Here is a 27,671-nt window from a genome sequence, read left to right on the forward strand (position 1 = left end):
CGTTCTGTTGCGCACTCTAGGTTCAAAACGATGATGGCCGCTAAAAGTTTTCGAACCTTAGATGGCGGTAGTTTACTGTTTACGTCAGTTTTGTTATCAGCTGTTACGTTTTTACGTGTTGAATTGTTGTGTTGTGTCCGATATAATTAAAATAAAATTTCATATAGTTCTTATGCTGTAATGCAGATTTTAATTACTGCATTAATTGCTCAATTATATATAACACGAATAACATATTAACGAAACGCGTGAGTGCATGAATATTTCGAACGAAAGTCCATAATCTTTTGAGGTTAGATCAGCAAACAACCCACAGAAAGATCGTGTATTTTGAAATAAAATATATACTGTGTGTCATTTATCATAATTGATGAAGAAACAACAGCGACATTCCGAATCTTAAAATATGTAAGTATCATGTTTATCGAATATTTTCTGTTGTAAACAAATATCTTTGCTAATAAGAATGTAATATCATCGGATTACATCGTAAAAAAGGTGTAAAGACATTTTGATTGACAGTTTATTACCCTGACAGTTTGCGATATGGCATTGTTTCGTGACTGTTGCAAGTTACAAGTCGAGGTGCACTGTCATCACTCGAGCGCCGTGTATAGCGACGAGCACGGATGCTTTCTCTCGATTGAAGGGTGGGGGTTGATGTCGTTAACAAGAGAAAGCAACCCCTCGTTGCTCGCTTGATCTATTTCGGTTAAACCTAGTTTACGTTGTCATTTACTTTATCAGCGTAAAGTAAGCTTCACCATGAAAAGCATTCATGCTCGTTGTCGTAACATCGTTTACACGATATTTTAATAATTTTCGAAATACACGTATTATTACAACGTCGATTCCACGTTCGTTGATTCCGCGAGAATACAATTCCTTCTGAATTTATCGTCCTCATCCACTCGTTTATCTTCCGGATCGCTGCATCATCTACTTTGAAATAGCCAAAGAATAGGCATCGAAAGGTCGATTGTTCCATTTGCCAGTATTTTATCGCATAGTTCGCAATTCGTTCTGGCACGGAAAGGCTATCAGCTTCGCTTTCAGACGGAAGCTCAAGTATTGCTCCCGCTAGGTTTTAATCGTGTCAAACAATATGAAATAGATTACATACGAACAGAGCCCCTCTCACGCACCCTCGTTTCACGTTTTTTTCTTCTTTTTCTTTCTGCTTCCCTTCCTCCTCTCTGTAGTTGCATAAGCATAACCGTAAGCACTTTCTAGATGCGTACTCGTCGATACATGTGTAGAATTCGGTGCCAGTTGCCAATTGTTCGATGATAGATATAGCGTTCATAGGAAATACGCGGAAATAGACTCGTCAAGTCGCGATAATTCAAAAGCCAGCTAACACGAGGAACAATCCAGTCCGCTTTTTACATCGTAAATAAAAGAACCTTGTAATTCAGTTTCGATGCATAAAACAGCGGTATTCTGCTAAGTTGCACGTTTTACGTAATAATACTGTTAGAGATTGGCTCGTTTAAGATAAATTGGATATCGCGACGAACACAATTACGATTGACTACAGATTTCACGGTGTCACGAATCGAAAATCCGCAACTGTTTATTTCTATTCGCATAGTCAGGCATCGATTCCTTTAACGCGATGGAATTTTCTTGTAAATATTTTTCTCGATTCCACTTGATCCTCGATTTTCGCATTGACCGATCGGGACAAGATTCGAAGAAATAAAGACGAATGTTTATTCCGTTCGCCGGCGAACTGCGCCCAGTCATGTGCCGTAGGAGGCAGAAAAAGCATTTCCGAGAAAAAAAAGTGAATAGACAGGAAACAGAAAAATTTGTATTGATTTTTTCCTCCTGTCGAACTGTTTTTATCGAATGGTAATCGAATTTGAGAATAATAACAGCCGATAATAGGATTGAAAATGCATACCTCGACTCGCGTCTGTACGTATGCTCCCTTGAAACTTTTACGGGCAACGACTAGCTACACCTTTTTCACTGTTTTTTCTTAACTAATATTATTAATTATTACGGCGCATCGTTGGAAACTGATTTTCGGAAAATTGCCAGGACTGAGAGAGAAAAAATAGGTTTAAAAAAAATGGGGGGTAGGAGGGGGATTCGAAGACCAAGAGCATCACGGTTCGATCGAGTAGAGAAGAAATGAATCAAAGTGGAGGAGAGTGAAACGAAACTAAGGGAAAAAGGTAGAAAGGGGTGATGGATAGCAGGGTGAAGTACCGTGTAGTAAGTAGAGAGAGGGGAAGAAGCATGTGCGTACTTAGGGAGAAACGGGTAGGATACAGGGGATATAGGAGGAGACGCGCATGCGCGAATGAGACGCGGCGAACGCTCGAGATCCGCGTGGCGCGAGGCGCGAGGCGCGAGGCGCGAGGCGCGGCCGCTCGGCGCGCGAGTTAGAAGTTGGCTTCACGCTCTTCTAGTCTCGAACCGTTCTTTCGTTCATTCCCGTTCATTCCCGTTTTCACGTGTCAGGCAAGCGAGAACAGCCGCTCCTGAGTTCGCGCAGGGGTTGTTTCCGCTTCCATTTATTTTTTTTACCCTCGTTCCGTGAAAAGAAAAAAAAAAAAGAACTTCAACGCCTGCCCGTAACTTCATCGCGGTACGACGTTGTCCGTTACAATGAAAAGAATCGTCCTCTGCTTTCCTATCCGTCGTGTCGTGCGACTTTGCGAAACGGCTCGTTCGGTGGCTGTATCGAGGATACAGGTTCTTACTCTTTGAAGATTTCTACGTTTCACTAAGTAGATGAGAAACGTTCGTTCGATGGAACGCGTCGGAATCGAAGGACATGTCCGAGAAGAGTTTTGCCCGTTACAACGACGAGAAAACAACGAGCGAGATGTTGGAGGAGATGTTATCGAGAAAGAGGAGTACGGCACAGAGAAGATGGCGTATCCTGGCTAAGGCGTTGATGGGTTCGCAGGAATCGGTGTCCATGAACGCGGAGGATGATTCGGCAGAGGACGAGGTGTCGGTTCGTCGTTTCACCAGCTTCGGTTTGTTAATGGTAGCTCGTACGGAGAAGCCGGCTACCGAGCCAGACTCCACCAGCTGGTACGAGTATTCCACCGTTTTGGAGAATAAACTGTTCACCGTGCAGATACGTCGGATAAAGAAGAACTTTACCGCCAACGAATTGATCGGCTTCAACAATACAGGGAACATATGCGTCTGGCCGTCGGAGGAATGCTTGGCCTACTATCTATTGAAGAACCGACAAATCTGTCAGGACGCGAGAATACTGGAACTCGGTGGCGGTATGAGTTGCCTGGCTGGCGTGATCGCCGCCAAGTATTGCGATCCGAGGAAAGTCACGTTGACGGACGGTAATGCGACCAGCGTCAACAACGTTCGCAGCATCGTGGCTAGAAACGGCATGGCCGATTTTGTCGAATGCGGCGTTCTTCAGTGGGCTAAAGCGGCTAAGATGTTCAGAGCAGCCAGGTCGGCGAAAACGTTCCTACATCCGCAATCCAATGGCCTTCGAATCAAGGTGATTTCCTTCTCTCGCGAATCTACGGGTTGGATCGTAAAATTTCCGCAACCGCGAGTAGTACCATTTGAATCCTTCGATCGATCGATATTTTCACACGGTCGATCAATGACGAGAAACGAATCGTTTCGACGCTCGTTGATTCCTTTTTATGATTCGATACATTGCATTGGCTAGCGCGTATCCTAGCGAGACGTTCGTTTCTCGTTTTGAAAAAGCCAGGATGACAGATATTCCGGAGATTCTGAATTGAATTTTTACTTAGAGCTGGACCGGAAGCGGCAAGGATGCGTGGAAAATTCTGGAAAAAGTGTACGACGTGATCCTGTGCGCGGATTGTCTGTTCTTCGACGAGGCCCGTTCGGACTTGGTGGAAACGATCTACGGCTGTTTGACGAACGACGGGGTCGCGTTGCTGATGGCACCGAGACGCGGCACGACCTTCCAAAAGTTCGCGGAAGCAGCGGTCAAACGAGGTTTCGTCGCCCGACAGATAGACCGTTACGACGCGAACATTTGGTCCATGCATCTGGAGTTGTTGGAGCATAGCCAGGAGTATTGTCCGGATCTTCACTATCCCATCCTTCTAGAGCTGACGAAGCAAAAGAAAACGCCACCCGGATGATACGTATCGACTACGACCGCGACCGCTATCGCTCTCGATAACTGTTCGACCGAGACGACTGTGCGCCTTTTGCCCCGCTATTTTCCCTTTTCACACCGATTACCTATCGCTTTATTCCTTTCGTTCGTCCATCGACTTGTCTCTGACTCTTTTCCCTTTTTTCCCTTATCGTGCAATCGTTGAAAGATCGGCAAACTAAGCTGTCCATCGGTCGCGGTACGCGTTTACCGAAGCGACTCGTGAACGATAGTATTCCAAGTACCTGATATTAGACTGATAGAATTGGAAGATTATTGATCGCGATCCTCGCAACTCCGTCGCTTTTAGTTTTCGCAGAATTCATTTTTTTTTTTTTTTTTTCTTTCTCTTATAGGTAACACAACGACAACGATCAATTCCCGATTCTAGTCGAATTACGGTGTTCGCGTTTGATTCTTATCGTAAATTCGTTAGAGTATTAGACATCGATTAAGCTTACCTACACGAGGGTCCAAGGAGAAAGATTCTTTCGCTTAGGATTTTTCTACGGATACGACGAAAGGTCTTTCTTACGGTAGATACGTTTATCATTGCCATCGGTGATCGTTAAAAGACACTCTATAACACTTTGCTGATATGTATATCGGCTGATCGGGCAGTGGAGATATCGATGCAAACTCGAACGTATTTCCTTACAAATCTCCTCTAGTTTTATTTCTCTGACTTTTCCTACGCCTTGGCAAGAGATAGTAAATGCGAAACTATGCCTAATCGTTACAAAGTAAATCGTACGATTCCCTGTCATATTCGTTTTTCTCTTTTCTCCTCGTTAATTTATTATTTCTTCGTTTTGTTTTTGAGTTTGCGTGCTAAGAATCGCGTTACGAAAGGGCAAATGCTCTTGTTAATTACCTCAAAGTGCCTATTTAGCATAGGTCTTCTTTTTCCTCGCAAGTTTATCGTTTTCGACACAGACCTTGCTGTTATCTTATTAAAGGACCAATCTAGTTAAGACGCTAGTCAAAGCTACCAAATTTCCATCCTTATCTACTTATAGTATACCTTAACAGTTTACAGTTTATAGTTTACAATTTACAGTTTACAGAGAGAATAATGTATATTTGTACTACGTCGTGTAAGATATGCGAGAAAAAAAAAAAATATGCGTACAGAATAATAAAATATTTTTACTTAGAAAATTTCAACTGTTCGCCGTGCGATTTATGATCGATCGTGGCACATCGAGGGTGTTTTCATGGCCTGCAGCGTCTGCAGTGTCAGGGATAACGAGAAAGTTGAAAGATTTTTTGGACGTATCGTCGATGAAAAATGAAACGTTTGGATCGCAGGCACGTCCATCGCGAGCCTTTAGAAATTTATTATTAGTACATACGTGGTACGTGTTTACCGACCTTCCCCTATATAGAAACGCAATACACGGTCATGTATCGCGTTCTCATCGATTCAAAAGAACTCTCGTTCTATTATTAACTGCTAATAATCACTGTTGCCGCGTTAAACAGTATTTAACAAGCCACGTTGTTACAGTTCTTTGTCCCCTGTATCCTGTTACTTCCCTCCAATAATATCGTATGTTGAAACGTTTAGAAACGAGGAGCGAGGTGATCGACAGACCGGCCCAAACTACCGCAGCCGCGGCCGCGAATACGCGATCCACGCGTTAATAATAATAATTTACCTCAGCATCGTGCCGTTTAAACTCCTGTAACTCATAAACCAGACGCTGAAATATCTTCCAGAAATAACGATCGTTGTTTCGCGTCTCTGCTTACCGTTGTTTCACGTTTCGTCCGGTATTGTGTATCGATCGCCTGTTTAAAATGTTCACCGTGTTATCGCTACGATTCGGGGAAGCTACGAATCCTACAGACGCGCGAACCTACGTAAAAAGCATTTCGACGGACGTTTGTTGATCGGGATCGTCGAACTTTATTCGACGAGTAAAGAAACGCAGATGTTCCCGCGAAAATACTCCGAAAATATCGTTCCTGCTCGACAAGACCAACACAGTCCGCTAAGAAAATTAAGCGATCGATAATTTTAAACAGCTTTCACTTCGACAACAAACATCAGCGATAATTGAAATTCATTCTTCATCGGCTACGAGTATAAATTCGATAGCAAAAAGTATGCCTAAGTATACTTGAAATAGAAATTGCGGAGTTGGCAAAACGGTATGAATTACTGTTTTATAACCCTTTGACCCGACGGCTCGAACGTTCCAAAAAGTTCTTACGGCCTTTTCCCTTTACCTCCGCCAAGAACCTCGCTTGTCGCCACAAAATAGTTGGACATTTTCGACTGGTTGACAGTTACGGCCCCCGGTGGGTTAACCCTAGGGTTGCTGACATTGGATTTTTCCCTTGTAAATACCTATGTACGTACTATTTCAACGGGATAATCCATCAAGTCTAAGCGACTAGACTGATTACTTTACGTCCGCGGCTTGCTACGAAGTTGAAGGTCTTCGTGTCCGTTGCTAAACGATGTTTGCGATATTTCTTACGCGTGTCTGCTTGTTTTTATTATATGAAAGTTCGATTCGCGAAAGGTTTGCGCCGCGTTTGTCGCGCTCGTTTCTCCTTCGATCGGGGGATGTTCCTGTCCGTCGTAGCCTCGAACGAGCTAAAGTACATTACCGTTGATCGAGGGTGCCGTTTCAACGGAGGTTAGAGCAAAGGCAAAAAGCAGCGGCGTTCCATCGCAAGAAACCCTTCGCGCTCTTTTCGAGAGCATCGTTTGGAAAGCACCGCATCAGGTGCTTCGATGTTGAAGAAGAGTGCACGTTGTGGAGCAGGGATGAGCAACCCGCGGCTCTTCAAAGATTTTACATTTTGTAAGGCCGATCTCTAGGAGATTGGATCACGATGTATCGCGTTTACTTCAAACTGACATCATAGGAAGTTTTCTGGTTACGTTTAACAACACCTCTCTACGATGACGCGGCTTTCGAACGCCGGAAGATGTTTACAACCCTCCGACGTAAAATTAGAACAAACCAGGAACCTTTTTTCCCCCCCGGTTCCAGCGTAGAGCTATAAAACAATCTAAAGAGGTCCGTTCGGAACGACGCGACGCCATGTATTTTCGAAGGAAATAAGAACAGTTCCATAGGTATCGAGCCTGTATCCCTGGCGAGAAAGCTCGCGAAAGCCTCTTCCGTTTGAAATATAAAAAAAAGATAAGAAAAGCTTTAAAAGGCTGTTAATAGCGTTCGCGAAGAAACGGATGCAATCGCGTTTCACTGTGCATTCTATCGTCTAAAAATAAATGGTTGCGTAAAATTAAGGGCGTGCCTCGTCTACGGGATACATTTCGTAGGTGCCAATTGTTCTTGGCTAGGCTGCTAGCAAATTTATCGAAGATATTTCTGCTCTGCAACGGACTAGTTTCACGACGCGGATCCGAGTTCGCGTCTGACATTCGCTCGAAACGACCACTCTTGCGAAACGTTCACGGTTTTTCCTCGTTTTCCAATCGTTCCGTGCAAATCAATTTCTCTGCCCGTAAACGTTCGATAATAATTTTCCCCCCGATAATTTCCTCGCTTAAGGTTACTCGTACGATCACGACGAGATTTCAATCGGTTCGAATGCAAACGCGTATCGTAATCGAACGGGCGCGTGCCAAAAAGCGAGCACAAAAATATACACCAGCGTTGGCTGACTTATTAGAGAGAACATGATTCTTCGAGGCTTCTATTCGCGTGCCGCGTTCGATCCGTCAGGAAAGGCTGTACCTTTCGACTGTCGATTCACAGGATTTTCATTCGTTTTGCAAATGCGGCACCGCGTGTTCCCAATCAAACGCTTTGCCCGCCGTGTCACCGCTGTTCCAGCGTTCAAACGAGCTCGATTATTGTACCTAGATTATGGAGCAACAAACTATTTAGCAAACACAGTAGGAAAGTTTATTATTCGATGTTAGAGAAGGTGATGTACGAGTTTTGTAAGAGCCTGTTGATCGATGGCCCGTACCCCAGTCAACGCGTTATACACTCTAGCTGTTCTTCTAGTCCCTCGAAACACGCTAATGGTGCATTCTTTGCTCGTTTTACAAACTACTAGCTTAATATCTCTGTTCTAACTATTTATAGAACGATATCGCTCTTAATACAAGCTCTATTATTAACAGAGCACAGCATCGTTGGGACGGTTGTGATTTACAGGGTGCACGACGAGCCGTCCCAATGGAAACATCTACCGATTCGTGGCGGCCAAACGAACCTTACGAAATCGTCACCTTCTCGCGCGAACAATTAATACAAATGTCACCGTTAAGCTTCCGCGACGGGTCGGATATCACGGTTATCCTTTGCGAAGAGATTCGCGCCTTATTTTCATCGTGGCAATCAACGCGTTAAAAAGAACTCGAGGTGGATCTTGCTGAAAGTTAGTTGCCGTGTCGCGACAATCGTTCTAAGGTCGAGTATTCCTCGAGGCAATAAAGTCACTGTTTAATTGCTGGCTAATTGTTGTTAGTCGTTTCTTCTTAGTTCTCGTGATCTCTTCCACGATATCCCGACGGGATATTGTTATTAACGACAATGCATTTCGAAAAAAGTTTTCAGAATAGAAAAGAGAGAGAATACCTGGACAATATCGTTGTTGAATATCTAGTCGCGAAAGGTCAACTGTGCACGCGTGCGGTGCATCATGTATTGAACGTAACGCGAGCCTTGATGCAACCGCGTTGTTGTGAAACGGAAGCAGCTATTTCCTACAATCTACAGCGTCGCCTTCTTTTCCATCCTTCTCTACTCTTATCTTAAACTTCCATCGTGAAAATTGTTCTGTATCTTGTTCCAGGGCAGATTACTGGAAGTCTCAAGGTCGCAAGTTCTGCGATTTCTGCAAATGTTGGATCGCCGACAACAAACCTAGTATCGATTTTCACGAAGGTGGCAAGAAACACAAGGAGAATGTTAGCAAACGGCTTAAAGAGATACACAAGAATAGCGCGAAACAGGCGAAGCAAAATAAAAAGATTGAAAATGATATTAAAAAGATGGAAAACGTACGATTTCTTTTTTTTTTTTTTTTTCGCTTTATTTCATTTCACTTTTTCTTTAATATTATCTTTCGTGTTCTATAAAATAATTGTACGTTCAGGCAGCCATGGCAGCTTACCTGAAAGATGTGGAAAACAACACGAGAGACATGACCGCCGACAGAATCATCAAGGAAAAGATGAATAAAACAGACAAGAAAGATGTGTGTATCTAAATGCGTTATTTATACCATCTAAACGTTGATTGAAAACAGAATACAAAATGAACATTTTTCGTGCGAAACTTTCTTGCAGGCGGCGAATTTCCATCGCGCGTCGACGGCCAATAATCAACAGGTAAGAATTTTAGCCCACGAAAGAAAACGAATCGTTCGGCAATCGTTCGAGAGGAGAAGCTTCGAAATCGAATTTCACCGAGATACATCGAAACGTTTTAGTTTTCTCAGGAAATCGACCCGTGCGATCCAATTCTATCGAGAAGTACGACGACGTCGCATCATATCAGGCATCAACAAAAAAACGAGAACAAGAGCCAAGGAAAAGGCAAAGGGGGCAAAGGAAAAGGGAAAGGAAAAAAGATTGTTGAAGAAGATCGTCCCACGAAACCCGTCCACAAGCTTTGGTACGAGGCTCAAAGTCCCGAAGGATACACTTACTATTGGAACATCGAAACCAACGGTGGGTTTACTATTAGTGCTATCTAGGGTGGGATTGTAACCTCGAGACCCTCGTAACAGAGGATCTTGAAGGATATCCAATTCGATTCCTGCCTACCCCATGTTTGACTTGACGCGTTCCAATCATCGTCACCATCATCATTATCAATGCGTATATTACTTTGCATCAGAGTCTGTGTGGGAACCCCCTGAAGAGGGATACATGACGTTCGCGGAGCAAGAAGAAGAAGCGAAAGAACAAGCAATTCAAGAGGAATTGTTGAAGCAATTGGAAATGGAAGAAGCAGTTGCAAACGTGGAAATTCTCGAGGAGAAACGAGCCAATGCCGAAAGGGAGAGGTTGAAAGAATTAAGGAAAGCGAGCGCAGTTCGAGCATGCTCGGGATCTACCGAAGACAATCAAAACGCGATAACAACGTCAACAACAATCGAAGAAGAAAGTCGACCATATAGAAGGGACTACAGTATTCCTGAAAAGTCACATCCCTACGGTCCTTGGCGAACCGTTCGGAAGATGTAAGTATTCGAAGGGTGGATACTTTGATTAAGTCGAAACCGTGTTGAGACGCTGTTATTTTTCAGAGAAACGAAACCGGTGGATTTACAGTTGCCACAACAGAAGCAACTGCAGTTACCTGTCTTCGAGAAAATGGAACAACCTATTTCCCAGAGAACGTTCAAAGAGAAAACCATTACGCAGATCGACACAGGAGACAGTGACGAAGATAGGCGACCGACTGCCTTTAAAAAACGAAAAATTGGTAATAAGAGTGTACGACAACGATTAGACGATGATTAAGAATTCTCTTCTAACGTAATGAGGAGACAATATCGGAGAAATAATCATAACCCACCTTATATGAATAGAAACGATTCGTTCTATTGGTCACCCAATAGTCCAATGTGACTAGAAACTGTGACAAGGGGACTATTAAACATCGAATAGTCCTCTATCGATTTACGAAACCATACATACACATTCGCTGCTGATGATGAGAGATGAATCCTCAAATCGATTCGGATGGCGACATGTTTTTTCCGATAATGTTGCTCGACAAAATATATTGTTTTTTATTCACCCTTCCGTTAAGTCGATCCAAAATTAGTTGGCGAGGTTGACCTTTCGTTTCTGGAAGGATAGTGAAGATGAAAACGAACGTAGCCGCGCAAAAGGTAGTCAGTAGAAAGAAGCAACCGTGCACGTCCAACAGGCTGACGCAGGTCGGAAACAGTTTAGCGACAACGAACGCCATGCTCCATGCGAAAAACATTCCAATGGTAGTGACTAAACTGGATATGTCTTGACTGAGTATGTCGGCAGATATCACATACGGTCCTGGTCCTAATCCCAATGCATAGGTAATCATAAAAACGGACAAAGCTACGACGGGGATCCAACTGAAACTGGCAACGTCATATTCGAGCGTTTTCAGGTAACAGAAGACTCCGATTACGAAGTGACAAACACCCATTCCCGCGGCAGATGTTAGAAGCAACGGTCTTCTACCGATTCTTTCCATGAACGCGGTAGATAAGCAGGAGCCGAATACTTGAATGATCCCGACGATAATCGCTGAGCCGTTCGGAGACAATGAACTTCCAGCGATTCTGAATATAGTTTCCGTATAGCTTATCTGCGAAAAAATGAAAAGGGTTAAATAATCAAGATACGGTACATATTGATTGTAGTCAGTGGCGGCTCGTAGGTAAAATTAGTGGGGGTGCTGCTCCAGAAAATGTTTAGCCTTTGTTTTAAAAAACCAGCACTGCGGGAGCGATAGTGCTCTCTCTACTACGCAGCGTCGCGCGCAGCTTCCTATGTGCGCATGCGCACACAGTCAAACACCTCAGCGCTTCACGCAAGCCGCCACTGATCGTAGCAATCTTTTTCCTTTTTTACCATCGCGATTATTCCAGCTAATTGTTGACCAGCGAACAGCCCCAGTACGATCAACAGTCCCTTCGTCGTCGCTCGATCTCGAAATAAATCCGATAGTTTGATCGATCTCCCCGAAACGTTTCGCTCTTTTGCTTCCAGTTGCAGACGTACCATCTCCCGCTCTGCTGTCAACTTGTCCCCCCCTCTTAGCCAGCTTAGGGATCTGCCAGAAATACGAAATCCGAAACTAAATCGTACGAATTTTATTGAAAGATAATGGTAACGATCGATTAGATAAATTCATTGCTCACCTCGCAGCATCGTCCAGACGATTACGTCGCAACAAGTACACGGGTGACTCCGGTACGAACACGAAGAACAAGATATAAAGTAACGGCCATACGAGCATGCTGATCGTGAACACGCGATAGGGGAGCACCGCACCGAGTATGTAACCCAATAAAAGACCACCGTTCAAAAGAAATACCAACAGGCTGCCTAGCATACCGCGAATTTCATCGCAACCGATTTCGGACACGTAGAGCGGTATCAAAAACAAAGCCATCCCACCGCTCATCCCCGAGAAGAAACGCGCGATAAACAAATGCATGTGTTTACTTGCAAAGATGGTACACAACCAGGTGGCACAAAGGGGCAAACCCATCAGACAACCGGCTACTTTACGTCCGTATCTGTCCGCTATCACACCGACTATCAAGCTGACGAAAGCTGCCGATAGACACATGATCCCTGTCAACCAGGACGCGGCTTCGTCTGTCATCGGTTCGTTATCCACGGGAGGATTGTCGCTTTGTAATTGCGGTATCGACGGTGACAGCCAGCCGACCATCGTTCCAAACGAAAAAGTCGAAATGTTCGCTAAAAGAAAGAAAAGGAAATAAAAAAAGATAAGCTAGCTGTAACGATTTGAGTCGTAACTGATTTTACCAAAGAACTTACCGACCAACGCTACAAATAGCTGTCGAAACCTTCCTGGTACGACACCTTTCTTTCCCTCTGTCATTTTTTATTTCGCACTTTCACCCTTTCTTTTTTCGACTTTCGCCAGCGATTTAACTATTTTCCTTTTTCGTGCCCCCCGATTGTTCTATGACTAAAGATTCGATTCTTCCTTGAATTTATACCAATCATTACCAAACTCGAGCGAATCGAATCTGCCATTCTTATCTTCTGTCACGTTTAGTGTCTTTAGTTTTAAGTACTCAACAAATATCCACGAAATCGAACGTCACTTTATCAGCCCCATCAAACTTACTTTCCTCCCCCTTTTTCTTACCTTTCTTGTATCGTTGCTCTTTGCGAATCTTAGTAGAAATCAAATTCGGTTTCTACCTGAGATTTCATTGTTTTCTTAAATATCGATTTTTCTACTCGTATCGCAATCTTTTCGTAAAATAAGTTTAAAAACATCCTAATACTCCCGATTAAAATCATTTCACTACTGTTACCTCAACGTAATCGAACGTACGTGATGGATTTATCGCATAGTCTATTTTACCGACTCTTGGTGTAACGCTAATTTATGGCTCTTATGACTTATGCCTTCAAGTTAATTTATACGTTCCTACGTATTCTAATTTTTAACATAGATACGCTTATTCCTATTAGTCAGGTGATGATACCACGATACCATTAGTGCATGTTGCAATTCCTGAATAATAAGTAAAATTCGAATAGATACCTAAAACGATTCATTGGATTCTGATTATAACTTTCAGCTAAACTTTTCCAACTTAATTTTAAATTAACAAAGTCGGAAAACTGAAAAAAAATTAATGGAAAAATTGCATTTGTATTTCGTTAAATACATATGTAACAATAAATGTTCCGAACGTTAACAATATCATTATTATTGGCATGATGTTTGATCAATTTTCTTTTCCCAGAGAAACCTACTGTATGAAGGTATGAAAGTATGCACTTATATGTGCGTATTATAGATGGGAGATGTAGCGGCAACGTGTATACGTATAACATATGTATATATATGTGCAAACGTATTTCTTGCAATTTCTCAGAGCCACACTACTGTAAACAGGTACATATTTAACCTAGTAAAAATATTCTTCGAATTTAATAAGTATTCGTAATAAAAACAATGGCATCGTTTGTACAAATGCCATCGGATAATGGAGACGAATTAATATAAAAATATCAAAAATAGATTTCGCTATAATCGTTGTTACAAACCAATTCTTTATATGTCACGGCCATATTATTAGGCTAACAAACGTTGGTAATGTTAACTTTGTTTATACAATAATGAAATCTTTTTTAAAATAAATTTAAGTGTGAAAACATGTGATTTGTTGGATTCGGTTTATTTAGAAAGTATCACGTAACGTCCTGCTTGTGTAACGTTCAGGCTATGCATTTACTCGAGCCATCTGATATATATTATGCATTTATGAATTCACAGAATTAATTGAATTTTTTAATTATAACTGTTACATATATTTAACTTGGTGTACATATTTTCATTTGACAGGTAGCTAATCAGATTCTTTGTTCAACATTATACTTTGCGTGAAACATGGCATGGCACTGCAGTGGTACTACAAATCAAGAGATGGTATCTAAACTAAAAGGTGAAACTTAGTGTACAATACTGTTTTAAATTATATCCTTTATTATGTAGCTTATAAAAAATTATATTACAGAGGCAGGTATCTTGACAACAGATAGAGCTGAAGCAGCAATGCTTGCTGTCGACAGAGCAAAGTATTGCCACGAACCAGATCCTTATCTTGACCGACCAAGAAACATTGGTTACAATGTTACAATTAGTGCTCCCCACATGGTTGGTATTTAATTGCTATTTATTTTAATTAGATCAATGAATAATTAAAATTATCCATATTGATCCATTACATTTGTATGTTCATTCAGTATTCATTTAGTATTCACAAAGCAGGCAAAATTGTGTGGAAAAATTGTTAGCTTAGTTGATTGAAGACAGTATTAGTAGGTAATAAAAATAATGTATGATTTGCAGCATGCGTATGCTTTGTCTATTTTGTCCGACCAACTGTTTGATGGTGCTAAAGCATTGGATGTTGGTTCGGGATCTGGTTATTTGTCGGCTTGCATGGGATATATGGTGGGTTCACGCGGTCATGTGATCGGTATCGATCACATTCCTGAACTGATAGAAATGGCAACAAAAAATGTACGCGAAGATTGTACGCATTTCCTCAAGGAAGGACGTGTTAAATTCATAGGTAAGAATATAAACTATAAACATGTTGCACTTTTTATTCACGGTTAGTTGGTGTCGGAGAAAAGAAAGAAACATTATTGTAAATCGAAAATTGTAAATCATATTTTTTTTTGTACGTATGTACATACAATATTAAAAGAAAAGCTACGTATTCAAAAGTCTGAATATAACATAGATATGTTCAAATAAAAAAAAAGACACTCGTGATCCACCCACGTGGAGTAGGTATTGCTACGAAGAATGAAACAGGACTGTATCCACCAACTGCGTGACATTGCTGTGCATTACATAAAAGATAGACCGAAGTCTAACAACAGGTCATTATAAATGCACCTAGTGGGAGACGGCAGATTGGGACGTGCTGCTGACGGCCCTTACAACGCGATACACGTTGGAGCGGCAGCAGATGTTTTACCAGAGCAGGTGAAATAGATTTTATAAATGAATTTTTACATGGTTTAATCACTGAAAAACAAATTGTATCGTCGTGTATTTTAGTTGATAGACCAATTGGCTCCTGGTGGACGACTAATATGTCCAGTTGTTACCATAGAAGGTTTTCGGAGACTTCAAGATCTGCTTCAGGTAGATAAAAATATCGATGGCACGATCTCAAAGAAAAAGCTAATGCAAGTTTCCTACGTTCCTCTTACCGATCCTGCTACTCAACTACTTAACGATACAAAAGATTTAGAAAAGATTTAGATAGATTTCAGTATTAAAAAAAGTTCATCACTGAAAATTTAACTTAATACATTCTTAATCAGGCGTGAGATAATATCCATAAAATAGAAATTTTCTATTCATACGTGTATTAATAAAATATATTCTCCATGTATGGAGTACCTTTTTGATTTTTGTTTTTATCATTTTATTGTGAATTAAAAATTCTTATAAGTTCAAAGAAAAATTGTTTTCTTTATAAAACAGACAGCAACCGATATAATGTTCCATTTAATAATTATTATTAATAATTGTCAATGACTGATTTTAAAGGAATTTTATGAAATACGTTTTGAATGTTTGTGGTAAAAAATAAGTAATATAAATAAAGAATAAATATGTTTAATCTATTGTATTTTTTGGAGTTTCCTTTCAAAGAATAATTCTTTGAATAACCACTTATTAAATTAAATTTAAAAATCGAATGTCCGTGCTATCTATCAGGAGCAACAGAAATTATAAATGATTAAATTAGTTTATTGCGTGAGATTAAGCTAATTATAATTATCTATATAAAATAAGTATAATATTATAATTAAACATGTTTATTTATTTGGCACGCAATACATGTGATTTTAAAGTAATCTTTCTTAAAGTAATATTTTACTTGATATGTTATCAGGAAACGTAAATAAGTCGAATAAAATTAATAAATAGTTACTAATCAATTATAATCTGCGTATTTGTAATATAAAATTGGCCACTTTGAAGTTGCCGCTAAAATGAGTACGCGGTGTGTGTATAGACACATATATACCGCAGTTCACCAGAGTCCATAACTGCGACGCGCAGGTTGGAAGATGGTGGGGGAACGTAGCGAGTTCTCTGCTAATCGCTTTCCACTTCGTTTGGGAGTATTGCCAATCAGGGCGAAGATGCGCACTGGAGATGCGCGAAAAATGAAAACTGGTCTTTTCGCAGTTATGGACTTTGGTGAACTGCGGTATATATGTTGAATAGAGCCTAACCTACGAAAGGAGAAAATCAATTCTTTCGTGAGGCGTGTCAACGTTGCGACCTAAAACGTAATTTTGCAATTTGAACGATAAAAATCTTGGTATTTCGGGCGAAAGAAATTATTAAATTCGGAGGTAAGGAACGACATTGACTAACGAAATACCAACGAAACATTTTCGCGATAGTTGAACGAAAATAGCTTGAAAATGATAGTCGAGAGTGTTCGCGATGGACAAAAAATAGCCGATGACCGGGGATGTGTTCGAAACGTCGTTCAACAGAATTTCTACGCAATGTATCGGACGAAAGTTTGTAATCCAGATTAGAGATGCTGTGATCGTATATGAAGAAGAAACAGGTAATTAAGTTTAAGTTATTATTCCATCGATTTCTGTTTTTTTTTTCTCCCTTATAAGTGCTTACAATGTGCAGGTGAAATTTTCGATGTTACTTATAATTTCATTGTCTACTTTTCGATTCTTCGTCAACCAAATTTTCTTAAAAGAATGCGTTTTCGTTATGTTTTTAATAGATATCTATGTAAATTCACAAAAGAAGCGCAATTTTGTAATGAAGTGATGAAGAAAAGCACGACAACCATAATCCATCGCACACTAATATGTATGTACTTTTGTATAATTCGGTTGAGTAGACAGCTATGTAGTAGCTCACACGCAAACTCACGCATGCTATTTTTATCGTTCACTATCGTGCTTCCAAAATTACGTCTGACCCAAAGTACTAATGTCTGACATTATTAAAATTAATTCTTGCCATTCTTATTAAAACTCACAGCAAAGATTACCAAACACGTGTAGGTACACAAATGTAATGCTCTAATTGAAATTCGCGCTCTTACGTATTGCTAGGAACTTTGAAAACAACCCGCAAAATTTTTAAACTGCTGCCCCTCGTTGTCTTTTATTTTTGCGCGTAAAGATTAAATAAAATACACGGCACAGTTGCGTAGGTTAAATTTATGCTTTAGATATCATGATGCATGATAAATATGATAAAATACAGTATATTTCTGTGATATACCGATTGTCTTGTTTTCGTTATTATGACCCGAAAATGTTCTGATGAGACGCGCGTGATAACAGTTTATTATTTTGCTCGACAATCGACATTACAATCTTTTCGATTAACATATACGAAATAATATCGTGCCTTGACATGTTCTTTTTTCGTGGTTAGGCTAACCCCTTTTATCGACAAGGGTTAAACGACGGTCAGTCGATGGAAAATTACCCACTTCACTACAAGCATAAAATATGTATGCTTGTAACCCACTATATAAAAAATCGATAAAAGAGCACAGTATATTTGAATAATAAATAAAAATATATTTGAATAATAAATTAAAGAAGATCTTTAATGTCGTTTCTCAGTTTGATAAATTTATTAAACGATAAAGTAATAACGTCTCACATTTATAATTAGTGGATATTCGTTTAATCATTTTCTTGGCGAGAGTTTGCTGACGCTCTTCACGGGTAAAAATTAAAAAGAAAATTATCATTACTGATTATGAGAGTCGTTAAGTTAGAAATAAAACGCAGTCGCTAAAAATTCTTGTCTCGTACAACTGAGTACTTGTCGAGGAACCGAATGGTGAAAGGTATAACCGGTTTTTTAGCAGATGGCGGATTACATAAAGAAACAAAAACAAAAAAATAAAGAAAAGAGAAGAAAAATCAAAGGGGAACGTGATTTGTTGTGCGACCTTCGACCAGTTTCATTTCAGCTAGTAAATGTAAAAGCCATAGTCATTCAATTTTTAGGTCGCGCGATTCATCATAATTTATAAGAGCAGTTTCAGAAGTAAACGAAATATGTATCCGATATAATCCATCGATAGATGCATACATGTAGTTAGATCGATATCGTATCACGTACCATCGCAAATCGATTCAATCGATTCAGAGAACGTATCGATTGGACGTACTTATGTAGTTCATAAGAAAATACCGAACCGTCACCATAAATCGATTAAGTACGTGTGTGTAATTTCACTGTTATTAATAATGATTGTAATCTGATAGAGAGAGCGCGGGAGGGTGGGTAGGGGGAAGGGGAAGCAGGAGGAAAAGGAATAGAAGTACATACTTATCGTTAGAGAGTAGTGTGGCGTCGCGACCTTCCAGCAGAAATACGTTTCCGTGAAAAAGAGAAATAAGTAAGTAAGTAAGTAAGTAAGTAAGTAAGTAAGTAAGTAAGTAAGCAGGCAAGTAAGTAAGTAAGTATATTTCTACGATGGCAAACTCGACCGCTCACGAGCACGAGAGCGCGAGTGCGAGCGCGTGCATGCGGTTCAGTACGATATCGGCCGTCCTCGTGCCAGCAGCTGACTGTGTAACGCGATTCCAACACCGCGTGGAAACGCGTCCATTGCCGGGACTTGGCGATTCTCTCTACGATCATCTAATACCAGCCTTGGTTCTTTTTAACCTCGAGGTAAATACTCTCATCATTTTTTAAACGCAACGAAACCCGATTCTCCAGATACACGCTCCTTTTCTCGAGCTTTCTAAGGACGGATTAAATTGTCCCTCGAGTTCAGGATGCGTGTACGAACGAAGCGATTTCGCGATATCGATAGTACAGCGACAGAACATGCGGAAATGTAAAGTAATTACATCAGTTGTTGCAGTTATCATAGCGCTACAGTTTCCTGCTTATCGATTACGCGATTTTTTCTCGCAATTTAATGATAAATTGAAACGGTGATGTGTTTCAAAAACACCGGTGAATACGTAATCAGCATCACCGCGTCTTTTCGCGTGTCGGGATGTCCAATAGAATTCGTACAGTAGGCACTTCGTAGTTGGTATCTGTTGTGAAGTTGCCCGCAAGCTGCTCGATCTTTTCGAACGTTCGATCGAAATCGAAACAATCGACTATTCGGTCGGATATTTCGACCGACTTTCAACCGAATAAATTCTAAGGTAGAGCAATAAAAAGGCGTGATTGTTCCATCGAAATGTATAAAAGTAGGTTATTCGTAGGGTAGCGTACAGTATTGTCGATAGCACAAAGGCTTTCCTCGAATTACGTTCGATCGATTTTAATCGTTTCACTTGAAATTATTAAACAGTTACACGGAAAGCGATCAATTGAATCGAAAAAGTATCTCCGTGACAAAGCTCGTTGAACAGTTATTTTTTTTATATAAATGCGCATTCGCTATAATTGTTTTTACAATCTTTCGTATCGATTACAAAGACAATTACCTTATTATCGCGATGTCCCATTTGTTTACGGTCGCACTGATTGCGTGCTGATCCATTGATCGCTTTGCGAATAATGGACGCGTTGATCGAAAGTTATAATGCGAGTAACCATTAAAAGAGACCGAAGAATAATGTTTAACACTAGATTGCCAGAGCGAGTGAATTTAACTCATTCACGATTTTATTACTTAAATAATTTTTTTTAAAACATATGTTGGTTTTTAGTTCCAAGCCATCCATATGTGCTATACCTATTTTTACGGATCTATTTTTCCGGCAATTTAGTGTTAAAAACGGTCCTTGTTATGCTTCTTCGAGCAAGAGTTTTGAGTTCAACCTTGCAATCACGATCCGCCGCTATCCTATCCGGTATACGATATCCGTTGCGCATATGCAGCAAATTTCGCGCTTCTTTCCTTGTATTTCAATCGCGGTACCTTGTCTATTTCCGTCCGCGAGAAACCAACTTCCTATTATCGTATCGGGTTTCTATCACTTTCTGCTTTGCATCATAGTAATACGGAAACGCTTCGATTTTAAATACGCATTCGTGATTGAAGTATGTTACGTGACGCGCGCTTGATCGTCGCCACATGGCGTGGCGCATCGAATCGAGGTACTTAGAGTGTAAAATGCGTCGCATCATCGGTCGAATCGATTTATTTAAGCAATCATTCGCACGCCGTTCCCACGAGCTTTTAACGAGATCTTTGAGCAATTGAATCGATTAACCTTTTTGCTACGGCGGACTTGCTCGCGAATGCGCAGTCCCGGTACGGGGCAATCCTAACACAGACGCGTTTAAAAAATAACTAAAGTCACCGTTAGTAGCGAAAGGATTAAGACGAGTATCTCGTCGAGCTCCCTTTTGCCCCGAACTTTATTTCTAACCATTTCGCGATCGTCGTAAGATTTATCATAATCGATCAACGATAGATAATCTACTATCACTATTCGTTTATCGAGAAATCGATCGATACGATAAAAGATCCTTGTAATTGTGCACTATGTTACAACAATTTATGATTTATCTATCTATATCAGACTCGACAGTTTTATAAACTCTCCCCATTATCATTATGCATTCGTTCAAAAATGATCTCATCGTCAACTTAAAAGATAACGAGCGATAACATTCATTCTTACATTGGAAAGTTCAAACCTCGGGACGATCATAATCGATCTACGTTCCTACGGTACTCTTCAAGTACCAACTCGTTGTACATCACTTAAGTGTAAAATGAGTTGCACGATTTTACGAAACACGACTTTCGCGTAATGACACGTACGGAATTACAGCGCGCGTGCATCTCATCGTATTCTTGCTTAGTCATGCTCGTCTTCGTTTTGACCTCTAAACACAAACGATTTCGCTGATCGAGTGAAATGTTAGAATTTATCGGAACAAATTTTGCATACCGATTGCGATACAATTCATTGTTTAATTACAATTCTGATGAATCACGATACGCTCTCTCCGCAAACTTAAATACATATTACATGAATCCACGCAAGACAGAGAGAGAAAGAGAAGTAGGGTGAGCGTAAGGGAAAGAGAGAATGAAAGAAGGATCGTATTGTAATATCTGAATAAAAACACTCGTGCACACAACGAGGCATTATTGTCGCATTACGTAATTCAAAGAGTAGGGAAACTATTCGTTACTATTTCTCGTGGAAAAAAACGCGCGCTTACGATTACCCTCGACGAAAGAAACAGATTTTTCGCATCATTTCGATACTATAACGATTCCCTTTTTTCCACAAATCGGTTTGATCGAATATTTTTAATCGTTTGTTGCAGTCTTTGGAATCGTTGAGCGGTTGAACGAACATCCGAGAATAACGTGTATCGGAGGAACGATGCAAAATTGTTACGACGACGACGATAATAACGTCGTCTATAAGGATGTGGTCATTATAGGTATGGTCGACTTTAATGCTAGGAAAACGTCCATATGTATTTCGCACGTATTCAGCTAGCATGCACTTTAAACTCACTTTCGACAAAAGAAAAGCAAAAAAGAATGTTTATAAAACGATTAACCGGCTAGACTAGAATCGAGGCTGAGATAAACATCCTCATTTAAAATTGCATCGGAGGACCTTATACTTTTTTCCGCGTTCCTATTGCTTGTAAAACGATGAAATAGTTGTGCATGCGTATGTGTGTCTGTCTGTTGGTCGAGAAGAAGAGCGCTTGTGAGAAAGAAAGAATGAGGAGCTGCTATTTCAGCATCATTGGCAAGGAATGTTTCGCGCAGGAAACGGTCCGAGTGGAATATGCCTTTCTTACATGCTCGCTGGAAACTGGCCGTATTATACGGGCGAGCCGCACCCCGGGGACGAGATGTTGACCGCGAGATTACACTTCAGCACCCGAACCGGCAACGAGGAATGTTACAACGACAACGATAACAATGATCTAGAAGAGGAACGAGATGAAATTCGCGATCGATGGGGACAAGAGAACGCCGGTAGATTGGCAAAGAGTCAGCAGGGAAGAGGATTGGCGCGCAGCACCCGTTGCAAACTGGAATGCTTGTCCTCCGGTCTCGAGGGTAGAGCCGGTGGTCGACCTTTGGCCCTTCTTATGGATCAACTTCAACATCCCTGCGTGGACGCGGGTCTCGACGTGCCCTCTCTTCTCACTTGGAAATCGGTCGAACAACATCCCGAGCACAAAATGATAGACCACGTGGTACTGGGCAAAGACGAACCTGGTGGTTCGTGGCAGGTAACGAAAAATATCGATTACGATCTATCGACGAGCGCTCTCGCTCGGTATATTTATCGTTATTATCGCGATAATCGGGATTCTTCCATACCAGAAACTTTCATCGGCACGTTTATCTTTAAAATTCATAACTCGAATTGATTGTGTCAGTCGATGGATCCAAACGTGTTGACCATCAGCTTGAACCGATGGATGTCGTTGCCCGATTTAGACGTAAGGCAATGGGAGATGTTGATCGAGTCCGAGCAGTTTCGGCAACCCAACTCCACCGTTCAAGAGAGGTCGAACGCGTGTAAAACGGCTAGCAGAATTTCCGTTGGCACCGTGGCTGCCTACTATAAAGATTATGTGCGTAGAAAAGGGTTGGAGCGATACTTTCGCTGGTTGGTATATTCCTCCTCCTTCGAAATTCTAAACGAGTATTTCGGCTTTTCTATGCTATTTCGTTAACTTTGCCAATTGACTTTGTTTTTCAGCGGGACCGTCGTTACCTCGGTGAAACCAGCTTCCAACGAAGACGCAAACTGCTCTTACGGATGGATAGTGAAGGGTTTCGACAAGAAGACTGGGAAATCGTTCCATTACCGATGCAAAAGAGCCGTTCTTGCCACTGGTACGACTGATTTGTCGAATCACCTAGGAATACCCGGTGAAAATTCACGACCGGACTGGGTAACGCACGATCTCAACGACTTGGAATCGAGGCTGGATCGTTTGGTCGAACAGCATCACGGTACGTACCAACTCTTTCTTTCTCAATTAATTGTTTCAACTTCAGGAAGACGAATCCGAATTCGAATCCGAATCGATATTGATCGACGACTTATGAATCGTTAAATTTCAGGAGAAAAATTAGAAGATAGAATGGATCCGGTATTGATAATCGGTTCTGGATTAACCGCGGCGGACGCGATCATGGCCGCGCGTTTTCGCGGCATACCTGTATTGCACGCGTTCCGAGACGCGTCTAACGAATGGAATAAATCGGATTCTAAGAAAATACACACCGCCTATGGCAGATTACAGGGACTTCCTAGTTCCATGTATCCGGAATATCACAAAGTATACGAGATGATGGCAGACGGAGGTAGCAATTATCCTCTGTACAAAGCGCTACCGGGATACACGTTGGTCGAGTTTGCCTCACACGGAAACGATGTTATCGATGTATCCGAATCCGACAATCGAACGGTTACTCTTACCGCTCCGGATCAACGATCGTACGCGTTTCGCGTCTCGATTGTGGCTATACTCATCGGTAAGTATGTTCGGGTAGTACGATTTGCCAAGGAAATCATTACAAGCACTTCTGAACGTTACCGTGCGAATCGAGTAACATGGTTTTCTCGTCGATTCTAAAGCGAAACGTTTACTCGCAGGATACAAGCCTGACCTGTCCTACCTGGAAATCAACGGTATCGGACTTGGAAAGTTTCCTGACAAACCTATAGACAGTAAAACAAATCCGATCGAAGTCGACAACTTTACGTACGAAGTGATCAAGGCACCTAAAACCGGTCTTTATGCTTTAGGTCCTTTGGTTGGTGACAACTTTGTACGTTACATACTCGGTGGAGCGTTTGGGATTTTAACTCACATCTTAAACACGTCTACCATCTGATAATGAGATCAGTTTTCCAACTTTGCCTTCTGACTCCCTTCTTTGTTACTTTCTGTTGTATAATAATAGTCGTCGATGGTTAATCGTATCGCGTTGTTAACAATAACAGTTCGCATTTGTTTTAAGTACTTATTTAAATAAGTAAATACTGGGAGTTACATTTCGTTTTTTACACTCTTCGAATCTGATTCGTTACTTGTTTTTTTCTTTTTTCTCTTTTCATTCGCAGAAACAACGAAAGCGTTTTTATATATCAATTTTCCTATTAGATATCGCTTGTTTTTCCAAATTTCAATGAAGTTTCAATTGCTCGATTTTATCGAGTTTATGGAAGCACGTACAAACATTTTTTACAAACATGTAAAAAACCTGTATAAATGACCTCGTAAGTATAACGATACTTGTTTCGGTGTTATTGATCCAACAAAATAGATTAAACAACATACGGACGGTATGATACAATAAAATTCGTAGGGTTTTGATACCAGCATTTATTGCATTCCATTTATTAGAATAAACATTGTTACAGTACCCTGTTGCATTTTATATTTTATCTCGAACATTCAATTGTTCTTTACGAAGAAGTTTTTCTTTTTTGTAAATATTACGAGTTCGATGAACGTGTGTTTAACGCTTTTAAATATTCACTGGTCTTGAATTTCTCTTTTCTACAGCCCTTTTATTAACAAACAATTTGTACAATTTGTAACGTAGGATTTTTATGACACTCGATAAATATTAACAAAATGTATGTATTTATGTATACATACAGGTAGGCAGACGAGGAAGTTATTTAAAGTAATCCCGGTACCGTTTTTTTAAGATCAATCTACATATATACACGTTAGGCAATTGTGATTGAATTATATAGGTATAGAATAGATATATCGCTCCAATCTGTGATAAAAGGTGCAATGCTCGAGGAAAAGTTATCTTGTACTTTTAAGCATAGAATATGAAATGATAACACTGTAAACTAAAATATTATTTATCTTGATATTTGTCAAGAAATTTTTAACACATTTCTCTGAAATATTTATGTTGATGCTATGTAAAATTATAACGTTTATAACATGCATTTGATAAAACCATGCCCGGTTATTAAAAAAAAAGTATTGGTAAAAAGATGTGTAAAAATATTAAATTTTACTTCATCTACCCTCTTATTTATTACAGTTTAATTTACGAATATTTCAATAACAAAGAAACGTCTGAAAGGTAATTTATAAATCGATAGCGATATAGTCGCGTAATATGTTTTATTTGAACACATTCCATTTTCTTTCACCTTCAAATCCAAATTCATTGAAAAAGATAACTTTTTGGCGTAAATATATGTTATAGTTAATTAATTTACATGTAAAATACACCTAAACACATATGTAACTGGTTGTGGGCACGTACATAACAACACTCAAACAAAACAGCACCGCGATTAGTACTGGAATGATTTCAGTATAGAAACAAGAAGAAACTTTGAATTGTTTACAATCTAAAATTATCAAGTCAATGTTTTAAAACTTTATATGAAAAGTAACACTCTTTATCCACTATACGTATCGATCGATCTTATCCGTTCCAATTAAATATTTCATTCGCTTTTACAAATTATGCTAAAAAATATTATTTCTTGCATTAAAACATATATACAATAAATACTTCCTTTTTTCCTTTCAAGAAAAGTTAATAAATCACAATTAATTGTACATTAAGGTGTATTCACGAAATTCGTATGCAAGTTGTGCTTCATGTTTTAAATACGACGAAAAAGAAACTAATTACAATAATAGCTCCCGCAAGCACGACTATACAATATAATTTCTTATTAGCTCTTTGGTAAGAATCTGCCTTTTTTAATTGTTTATAACCTTCTTGTACTTGGATTTGGGTCTGTTCGATATTATAATCAATTCTATCCAAAATAGTGCCTTGATCCTGCACCATACTCGCTAAATCCTGTTCAAAGAATATTTCTTGTAGTTTCAAATAACATTTTTAATATAAACTATTCTATTTGTTATACATATAAATCGACGAGGCCTCTTACTTTGAATATATATCTGAGGTCTGCTATACTTTGAACTATGTTGCCAATTTTTTCTTCTCTTTCCAAAGCTAATTTCATTCTATCTTCTGGTTCTTCTAACTGTAAAAGTACAGAACTTTGCTTCTGTTCGTTTTCATGCCACAAATCTGCACTTGTTTCGTTAGATTCCATTAACCATGTGTCTCCTGCAGTGTTGTTTAAAAATATCGACTGATCTTCGGTAAAAAATTGATTACTCCTCTCTTCTCTTGATTTCACCTCTACAATTGTAAGAAAAAATATTTTTACGGATTTTTTTCTCTTTATAGATTTTTCGTTTATAAAGAACTGTATAAATCGTACGTGTTAAGTAATAATTCTGAGCTGATCTGTATCTAAGACCCAACTCTTGTAAAGCTATTGAAAGAGCTGTTACTGCACTTATGGCTAACCGACGTTCTGTGGGATTAGCAGCATGCTTTGCTTCACTTTTTATAGTTTGGACTTGATGATAACCATTAGAAAATGCACGTCCTATTTCTCGTGTCAATTGTTCCGTTTGTCTTTCCTCCTGCAGACATGTTTTTTAACGATTTGCTCTCTAACAATTAAGTAATCAAAATAAATCAGAAGAATTGCCCAGTTTGGCATTAAATATACAAACAATTCATTGAATGTCAACATAACAAGTATGGTACTAAAATTACCAACAAACCTGTGAGGTATCATCTAGGGTCGGTCTAGTTAATTGTTTGGATTGTAATTCTACCAAGGTATCTATTTTAACACGTAATCTACTTAAAATATACTGTGTCTCTTCCAAAGCATCTGTCCAAACAGGTGGTGCATTACTTTCCAAATTGATATTTTTTAGTTCAACATTATCAGAAGTGCCAGAATCCGGACCTACTAGTGCCATTCGATCGGACAGGTTCTGAAATTATAAATTACGCCCATTTAACATTAAGCTATCTGTAAAAAGGTTAATTTATTTTTCATTGATTATAGGTTATGCACGTCATACTTGTTCGGCATATATATGCTTGCTTTGCAAAGCATTGTTTCGCATTAAAATAAAAGGTTCTGTCAAGTTTCGCATAGCCATTTTGAAGAATTTTTTAATCTCCTTATTATGTGTTCTACAATAGAGCACAACTCATCACAGTTAAATATATACAATCGCACTCATTCCATACACCATCTGTCACTGAGAAGTAATCGAAACAGCTGATCTGTCAGGTTTACCAAATTTAAGTCTTGAATACCTTTTGTCGCATGTGTAAATAAGTCTATTGGTTTTTTTTTTTTTTTTTTTTTTTCATTAAATTATTAGGTCCGTGACGGACCCATAAGCAAGTCTATTGGGTTGATTTGATACTCGGCAATATTTATTATATTCAAGTAATTACTATAAAATAGCTATTATATGTAGTTTGCATTCCAAAT

General features: G+C 39.7%; 6 protein-coding genes across 11 annotated transcripts; 4 read left to right on the forward strand and 2 right to left on the reverse strand.

Moving 5' to 3' along the window:
• The first annotated feature begins 131 nt into the window (after positions 1 to 131).
• On the forward strand, positions 132 to 10,784 carry LOC117607670 (uncharacterized). The gene is made up of 7 exons (XM_034331628.2): positions 132 to 408; positions 8,930 to 9,137; positions 9,233 to 9,334; positions 9,426 to 9,467; positions 9,569 to 9,809; positions 9,979 to 10,324; positions 10,391 to 10,784. Coding segments are annotated over exons 1-7 (1,158 nt in total). The 5' UTR covers positions 132 to 406; the 3' UTR covers positions 10,608 to 10,784.
• LOC117607671 (calmodulin-lysine N-methyltransferase) lies at positions 2,373 to 5,264 on the forward strand. The gene is made up of 2 exons (XM_034331629.2): positions 2,373 to 3,496; positions 3,762 to 5,264. The coding sequence occupies exons 1-2, from the start codon at positions 2,792 to 2,794 to the stop codon at positions 4,119 to 4,121; spliced, it is 1,065 nt and encodes a 354-aa protein (XP_034187520.1). The 5' UTR covers positions 2,373 to 2,791; the 3' UTR covers positions 4,122 to 5,264.
• Positions 10,785 to 10,815: 31 nt separating the features above from the next.
• On the reverse strand, positions 10,816 to 12,869 carry LOC117607664 (facilitated trehalose transporter Tret1). The gene is made up of 4 exons (XM_076688602.1): positions 12,843 to 12,869; positions 11,999 to 12,600; positions 11,709 to 11,910; positions 10,816 to 11,442 (listed from the first exon to the last, which is right to left on the reverse strand). The coding sequence occupies exons 1-4, from the start codon at positions 12,867 to 12,869 to the stop codon at positions 10,816 to 10,818; spliced, it is 1,458 nt and encodes a 485-aa protein (XP_076544717.1).
• Positions 12,870 to 13,608: 739 nt separating this feature from the next.
• On the forward strand, positions 13,609 to 15,883 carry LOC117607673 (protein-L-isoaspartate(D-aspartate) O-methyltransferase). 2 transcript variants are annotated; one of them, XM_034331632.2, is made up of 6 exons: positions 13,609 to 13,746; positions 14,197 to 14,296; positions 14,369 to 14,508; positions 14,704 to 14,929; positions 15,266 to 15,351; positions 15,427 to 15,882. In XM_034331632.2, the coding sequence occupies exons 2-6, from the start codon at positions 14,242 to 14,244 to the stop codon at positions 15,631 to 15,633; spliced, it is 714 nt and encodes a 237-aa protein (XP_034187523.1). In that variant the 5' UTR covers positions 13,609 to 13,746; positions 14,197 to 14,241; the 3' UTR covers positions 15,634 to 15,882. The 2 variants fall into 2 exon arrangements, with proteins under 2 accessions (XP_034187523.1, XP_034187524.1); XM_034331633.2 differs by lacking the exon at positions 13,609 to 13,746 and adding an exon at positions 13,753 to 13,944 and having other exon boundaries at positions 15,427 to 15,883.
• Positions 15,884 to 16,573: 690 nt separating this feature from the next.
• Positions 16,574 to 26,111, forward strand: LOC117607714 (oxidative stress-induced growth inhibitor 1). Of its 5 annotated transcripts, XM_034331740.2 has the most exons (8): positions 16,575 to 16,966; positions 17,141 to 17,229; positions 21,646 to 21,765; positions 22,106 to 22,578; positions 22,729 to 22,961; positions 23,055 to 23,311; positions 23,423 to 23,836; positions 23,958 to 26,111. In XM_034331740.2, the coding sequence occupies exons 2-8, from the start codon at positions 17,187 to 17,189 to the stop codon at positions 24,197 to 24,199; spliced, it is 1,782 nt and encodes a 593-aa protein (XP_034187631.2). In that variant the 5' UTR covers positions 16,575 to 16,966; positions 17,141 to 17,186; the 3' UTR covers positions 24,200 to 26,111. The 5 variants fall into 5 exon arrangements, with proteins under 5 accessions (XP_034187630.2, XP_034187631.2, XP_034187632.2 ...); XM_034331739.2 differs by lacking the exon at positions 17,141 to 17,229 and having other exon boundaries at positions 16,574 to 16,966; XM_034331741.2 differs by lacking the exons at positions 16,575 to 16,966; positions 17,141 to 17,229 and adding an exon at positions 17,238 to 19,065.
• Positions 25,946 to 27,517, reverse strand: Syx16 (syntaxin 16). Its single transcript, XM_034331752.2, has 5 exons — positions 27,250 to 27,517; positions 26,941 to 27,159; positions 26,589 to 26,796; positions 26,247 to 26,506; positions 25,946 to 26,155 (listed from the first exon to the last, which is right to left on the reverse strand). Exons 1-5 carry the CDS (start codon positions 27,328 to 27,330, stop codon positions 25,946 to 25,948), a joined length of 978 nt encoding a protein of 325 aa, XP_034187643.1. The 5' UTR covers positions 27,331 to 27,517.
• Between the last annotated feature and the right edge of the window lie 154 nt (positions 27,518 to 27,671).

This window comes from Osmia lignaria, chromosome 6 (genome assembly GCF_051020975.1).
Source record: "Osmia lignaria lignaria isolate PbOS001 chromosome 6, iyOsmLign1, whole genome shotgun sequence".
Lineage (NCBI taxonomy): Eukaryota > Metazoa > Arthropoda > Insecta > Hymenoptera > Megachilidae > Osmia > Osmia lignaria.

Coding starts and splice junctions, on each gene's coding strand:
- LOC117607670 (XM_034331628.2), top strand. Junction 9,468..9,568: donor CGACGGCCAATAATCAACAG/GTAAGAATTTTA, acceptor GAAACGTTTTAG/TTTTCTCAGGAAATCGACCC. Junction 10,325..10,390: donor TGGCGAACCGTTCGGAAGAT/GTAAGTATTCGA, acceptor GTTATTTTTCAG/AGAAACGAAACCGGTGGATT.
- LOC117607671 (XM_034331629.2), top strand. CDS start 2,792: ATGTCCGAGAAGAGTTTTGCCCGTTACAACGACGAGAAAACAACGAGC. Junction 3,497..3,761: donor CCAATGGCCTTCGAATCAAG/GTGATTTCCTTC, acceptor ATTTTTACTTAG/AGCTGGACCGGAAGCGGCAA.
- LOC117607664 (XM_076688602.1), bottom strand. CDS start 12,869: ATGGCAGATTCGATTCGCTCGAGTTTG. Junction 12,601..12,842: donor ATTCGATTCGCTCGAGTTTG/GTAATGATTGGT, acceptor CGTTACAGCTAG/CTTATCTTTTTTTATTTCCT. Junction 11,443..11,708: donor TAGCTGGAATAATCGCGATG/GTAAAAAAGGAA, acceptor ATTTTTTCGCAG/ATAAGCTATACGGAAACTAT.
- LOC117607673 (XM_034331632.2), top strand. CDS start 14,242: ATGGCATGGCACTGCAGTGGTACTACAAATCAAGAGATGGTATCTAAA. Junction 14,297..14,368: donor GATGGTATCTAAACTAAAAG/GTGAAACTTAGT, acceptor ATTATATTACAG/AGGCAGGTATCTTGACAACA. Junction 14,930..15,265: donor AGGACGTGTTAAATTCATAG/GTAAGAATATAA, acceptor AAATGCACCTAG/TGGGAGACGGCAGATTGGGA.
- LOC117607714 (XM_034331739.2), top strand. CDS start 16,855: ATGACCGGGGATGTGTTCGAAACGTCGTTCAACAGAATTTCTACGCAA. Junction 16,967..21,645: donor CGTATATGAAGAAGAAACAG/GTAATTAAGTTT, acceptor CGTTTGTTGCAG/TCTTTGGAATCGTTGAGCGG. Junction 21,766..22,105: donor TAAGGATGTGGTCATTATAG/GTATGGTCGACT, acceptor TGTTTCGCGCAG/GAAACGGTCCGAGTGGAATA.
- Syx16 (XM_034331752.2), bottom strand. CDS start 27,330: ATGGCTATGCGAAACTTGACAGAACCTTTTATTTTAATGCGAAACAAT. Junction 26,797..26,940: donor CCCTAGATGATACCTCACAG/GTTTGTTGGTAA, acceptor ACATGTCTGCAG/GAGGAAAGACAAACGGAACA. Junction 26,156..26,246: donor ACCTCAGATATATATTCAAA/GTAAGAGGCCTC, acceptor TTCTTTGAACAG/GATTTAGCGAGTATGGTGCA.